Source organism: Eurypyga helias, unplaced genomic scaffold (genome assembly GCF_000690775.1).
Source record: "Eurypyga helias isolate BGI_N326 unplaced genomic scaffold, ASM69077v1 scaffold48724, whole genome shotgun sequence".
In the NCBI taxonomy this organism is placed as follows: Eukaryota; Metazoa; Chordata; class Aves; order Eurypygiformes; family Eurypygidae; genus Eurypyga; species Eurypyga helias.
Window position 1 is genome coordinate 5,662 of NW_010246452.1, and position 4,962 is coordinate 10,623.

General features: G+C 42.7%; 1 protein-coding gene across 1 annotated transcript in view; it reads left to right on the forward strand.

The window, feature by feature from the left end:
* The window catches only part of LOC104508684 (zinc finger protein ZXDC-like), a gene marked incomplete at its 5' end in the record, with an annotated part of 8,211 nt that extends 5,452 nt beyond the window's left edge, over positions 1-2,759 (forward strand). The window contains 3 exons of the mRNA XM_010150394.1: positions 196-368; positions 1,614-1,715; positions 2,474-2,759. Of these exons, the coding sequence (XP_010148696.1) occupies positions 196-368; positions 1,614-1,715; positions 2,474-2,560 (362 nt within the window). The remainder of the gene's footprint in view (positions 1-195; positions 369-1,613; positions 1,716-2,473) is intronic.
* Between the last annotated feature and the right edge of the window lie 2,203 nt (positions 2,760-4,962).

Consider the following 4,962-nt stretch of genomic DNA (forward strand, 5'->3'; position numbering starts at 1 on the left):
CTCAGTCAGCAGTTCGAGTTTGTCAGCTGATTGCTCTCTGGCCTGTTAGCAGTTATCAGATGGTGCTTAATTATTTTGCACTGTTCCAGGGATTTGTTGTGTGCTGTTAATAACTTGCATAAAATTGAAAAATACTAGCAGGAAACTTTGAAAATTGCTTTTGACCGTCAAAATATGAAAATTGCTCACTTCTAGGGGCATCTGGCTCTGGTCAGAGGAAAAGCAAGGGTGGTAAAGTGAGCCCTACCAACTTCTCGTCATCCAATCCTGGCAGTCGACCGGGCGGCAACATAGTTCTGCCAAACGGAGGGCTGACAATTAGGGACCCTGCCACTGGAGCCCAGTATGTGCAAATTCAGCTTCTTCAGGTAAGAGCCGAGGAGGAAAAACATCCTCCTCTTTGTTACCCAAACTGATACATTTATGGAAGAATCCATCTGAACTCGGGCAGTACTGCCCCTGGGTGGGGTCTCCACATCTGCAGGATGTCCCATGTCCAGTAGGGTGTTTCCTGCAAGAACCACGTTCTTGGGGAGCTTATGTGAAACGGGGCTTTGGAGAGGTCTAGAAATGCCTGAAACCAGCTGGTTCAACCATGCAGCTGCTGGGGGCCCATACAGCTGCATTGTGGATGTGGGTAAGGTGTTTTTATTTGGTGTAATACTAATATTCACGGACAGGCACTGTAACTGTAGGGAACATCCTGTTCAGCTGCTTCGGCAGCATGCACTTGATGCAGGAAACACTGTGATGGAATTTAAGAGTTTTAGCAAACTTCTCTTTTGTGTGTGACAAGCTGTGATCTTTAAGGACTTAGGTTTTTCCCATTTTGGACAGGCAGTTACAAGAGCAGCAAAACAGGTGCTACATTGCTGTCCCAAAGAAGGGTCCTTGGGTTCCTCCAAAAGGAAAGGATTATTAGCATGCATTAACTAAGGGGATGCATGGGAGTATGATTTCTTTTTCCAGTACTTTTCTTTCTTGATACCCCCTCAAATTCTTCATTACTCCACCTCTCTCTCGTGTACAAGGTAAATGAGACTGACGTGAAAAGATTCCTGCAAAATGAAGCTTCTGCCTAAATTGTTACGTGCCTAAACTGTTGAAATAAAGCATAAGATTTTTCCCTAAAAATACCTAGTAATCTATGTGGGCTGATTAGTGGAGCATGGCAGGTAATGCATTTTTGGCCACGTATCTGTAGTGTCCAGAGAGAGGGTAAGTGCATTCCACTTTATTCTGAACAGCACATGGTATGGAAGAAGCTATGGGCGGAGTTCATCTATTTTTCTGATGGATGTAAACATTTGTGACTTTTAAGTATGGGCTTCACACAGCAGGATGAAACTTGTGGCTTATTTCTGAGCGTTATGTTTGCTGGAAGATGAACCATTCCTTCCTTTTCAGGTCTTGCCCATTTTCCAAGGTGATTATGATAGCACAGTAGCTTGTACACTGAGCCAGGTTCAGATTTAAGTTGGGGGGAGCTCTCCAGACACCTTTGTGGATCTAAGTCTTAGTGGTACCGTGCAGTAGCTTTATCAGACTTTTTAAGATTGTGAGGCTGAGGTGCTTGGAGGTCTTGTCATCGCGTCACATTTCTGCATTCACAGGATGATTCCCCAGGAGAGGGAGATTTGCCCTTTCAGCTGAGTTCTCAGTCCTCCTCGTCACATTCTCAGCTTACAGTGGATTTACCTGTTCACATACTTCAGGTACGGCATGTTGGAGGTGTTGGGTTTTATTGCCTAGCTTGAAAGGGAAGAGAGTTGACTGTGAACACTGGTGTTCTGCCTCATGAAAATACCTTGTTTTCCTTGGGGAGTTTAATTTCACTTGCAAGAAGCAGTAAGCAGAGAGCTGCACTGCAAGGTTTCTCCTGTGTGTGTTACCAACCTTTGACATGTCATAGGTGGTTGTTTTTCTTCCTCTGTTACCGAGTAATGAGTAACTAAATGTTACTCGTTTATTACTGAAGTGCCCCATCCTTGTTTTCCTGATCCCATCCTGCAGGTATTGGAACACCGGATTTGAGGTGCAGCCTCACCAGTGCCCAGTACCACGTGGGGCTTCGTTTTTGCTGCGCTGCAGTGCGGTTACTCTTACCGAGTGTGCTTCTCCTGGGTAGAAAATAAAGCTTTTGTATTTGAGAGGAGCACCTTGCTGCGATAAACCTAGAAATGCAAGGAGTGGGCTGGCATTATTGGCTACGGTAGAGAGACAATAGAGAAAAAGAAAATAGTGTTTTGAAATGTATCTCCATTCATAATGCTCATCTGAAGCGTTCCGAAGGAAAACTGCAGCGTCACTGTTGAAATGGGTCCCCGAAGTCAGAAAGCTTTGCGTTTCCTCTGAGCCGTTCAGAGCATTTCTCTGGTGTGGGATAAATGTCAGTGTAATCTTACTGATAAGCGTTAAGAGCACCTAGAGGTGAAAGCACTGAACTCTCTCTGCTGTCTGTTTGCTCTCACAGGAGCCACACAATTCCACTGAAGATGATGCAGGTTCCGATAACTCCCAGTTCACTGGAAGCACAATAAACTTACAGGATCTGGAATGACCATCATTGAGAACAGTTAGTTGAAAACAAATTTGGCAGTCATGGCTTGACAGAGTGAGATAACTGTGGGGTTTTTTTTCCAAGGAAAATATGAAAACTAGGAGTACTGGTTTATGGTTGCACTCCCTGCAGTTTGCTAAGGACAGTTGCACCTGAAAGATTTTCTTCAAATGTAAATCCCACTTGATGTGCCTGTGTAAGATTCCCTGTCTGCCTGGTGGTCGGGGAGACCGAGGCAGACTGCTGTATAGTGTTGTTTCAGGGAGAAGTACTGTATTAAACTTCAAACTGAGGTGATATTTACTGTTTTCACAGGAAAGCAAGTATTCTACAGCTAACAAGTACAGATTTATAATCCTGCCTATGACAGTTAAAACTTTCCTTCCACTGGTCTCCTGCTGGAGCCAGTGGCATCAAGGAATTAAGAGTCAAAATTGGCAAGTGTTTTCCACACACAAAAATAACTGGTTTGGCCCCTGTGTTTTGGCAGAAAACTGGAATAAAGTGTCACATGTAATGAAATTATTGCCCTATGCCATGAATGAGATGCTCTAAAATCTTTGTTTTAGAAAGCTAGTTTCTAAATGTTAACTTAGCTGTGAATCAGTTTGTAGCTCATGTTGAGTTTCTACCTTTCCTTGCTCCTGCATCCCAAATACTTTGCTGAATTCTTCCAGCAAAACTTGTAAAAGAAAACTGCAATAGAACTGTACTCACTGTAAGTGATTAGCTAAGATTCCAGCAGCATCTGAGAGAGGTTAGTTTTATCTTTGTGTTCCCTTTTTTGGGAGGAATGTTTCCCGTCACATAAATTTAAGCACCTTGATTTTATCTCACCTATAAACTGCTACCAAGTTACCTGTAAACTGGCCAATACCTTTCTATTTTGGGTTGGGTGTTTTTGTTTTTTTTTTTTATTGAACACTGTTAACACTTGTTCTTTATTGATGTCACAGCGTGTCACCTGCACGTGGAGCTTCTGGCTGGTTTACAGAATTTGCAGTTGTCAGAGTATTTTATGAGGGGAGAAAGAATTGTTACCTAGGAAGATTTGCCCCATGGAAAAACTGCAGTTTCTCTTGGGGGCAGGGGGAGGGGTTGTATGTACTGTACTTACCTGGATTGCAGACACTTAAATAAGTATCGGGTTGTATAGGGAAAAAAACCCTTTGGTTACGTTTTAAGGTAGTAATTTAAATGTTTCTTATGGTGATGTACTGAATGCCTATAAAGTTGTGTATAGGAGTTTGATAAAAGGGTGTATGTACTGGTTTTTTATTCTCAATGAGGTGTGTATGTGCACGTATATGGTGTTTTGTTTTGGTTTGTTTTTTTTTTTACAAAATAAGGCCAATCATACAGAAGAACGTTGTGATCTTTCTAATCTTGCACATATTTATTTATTTTACAGTCATACTGATGTTGAATTCACATGAGGTCATTCAGAAATGCTTTTACTTCCTGTGCCTTTTGAACTATGTATGTGTCCAGATAAATGCTTTTTTGGTTGAAGTTTTGGGGAGAAAAAAGTATACAGGTTACATGCAACTTCAAATCCTGGTTTGTAGGCAGTATTTTATCCTCTGGTTGAGCCAGTTTTATTTTTCTATCTTTAGCTTAACTGAGCATTGGGGTCTCTCTGCTCCTCTCATCCTGAGTTTACAGCTTATGTCCAGGGAATCTCTTAACCCTCTCAAGTTGGGTTTCCAAACCAAACTAATTGGTGGATGAGATCTCCTACCTGGTGGCTGTGACTGGAGCATGGAGTCCACTCCCAAGAGGTGGAAAGATTGAGGAGGAATCATGGTGAAAGGACTACTGGGTCTGGCTCTAGTGGTCACCATGCTCTTCCTGGAAGCTAAGACACCTCGAGCTCCCAGTGCCTGCATTGTTCTGTTCTCAAGGACCATACCAGTTCTTCATTTATTAAAATGGCCAAGGAACACTCTGTCTTTTTGAGACTTGCAACTGAATCTTTCTACTTCCGAAGATGTACCTCACTCAGCTTTGTAAGTGAATGTAAAGTGCTAACCTCTTGGGGCCGAAAATTGGATCACTTGGCTTGAACTCCATTGCTGGCGATGGATACCTGAGGAACTGCTGGTGCAAAAGGGTTAATAAAGCTTTTTTTTATAGCCAGTTTGTCAATGGGCATTGTTCTTTGTATGGCTGCATCTGACACAAAGCTGATAGTTAGCCACTTGCTTTCTCCAGAGCTTATGTTTTTCCTTGCTTGTGTCTTCTCTGTAGTAGTGGGGTGGGGTCCATAATGAAACCCATCCTTTGGATTGAGGCGTAGCCTTCACTTTTACAGTCCTTCAGCAGATCTGATTCTAACAAATGTCTGGCAGGTGCTTGGCTTAGTTGTACCTTAACAAGGATTGCACCCTCAGCAAGTTTGC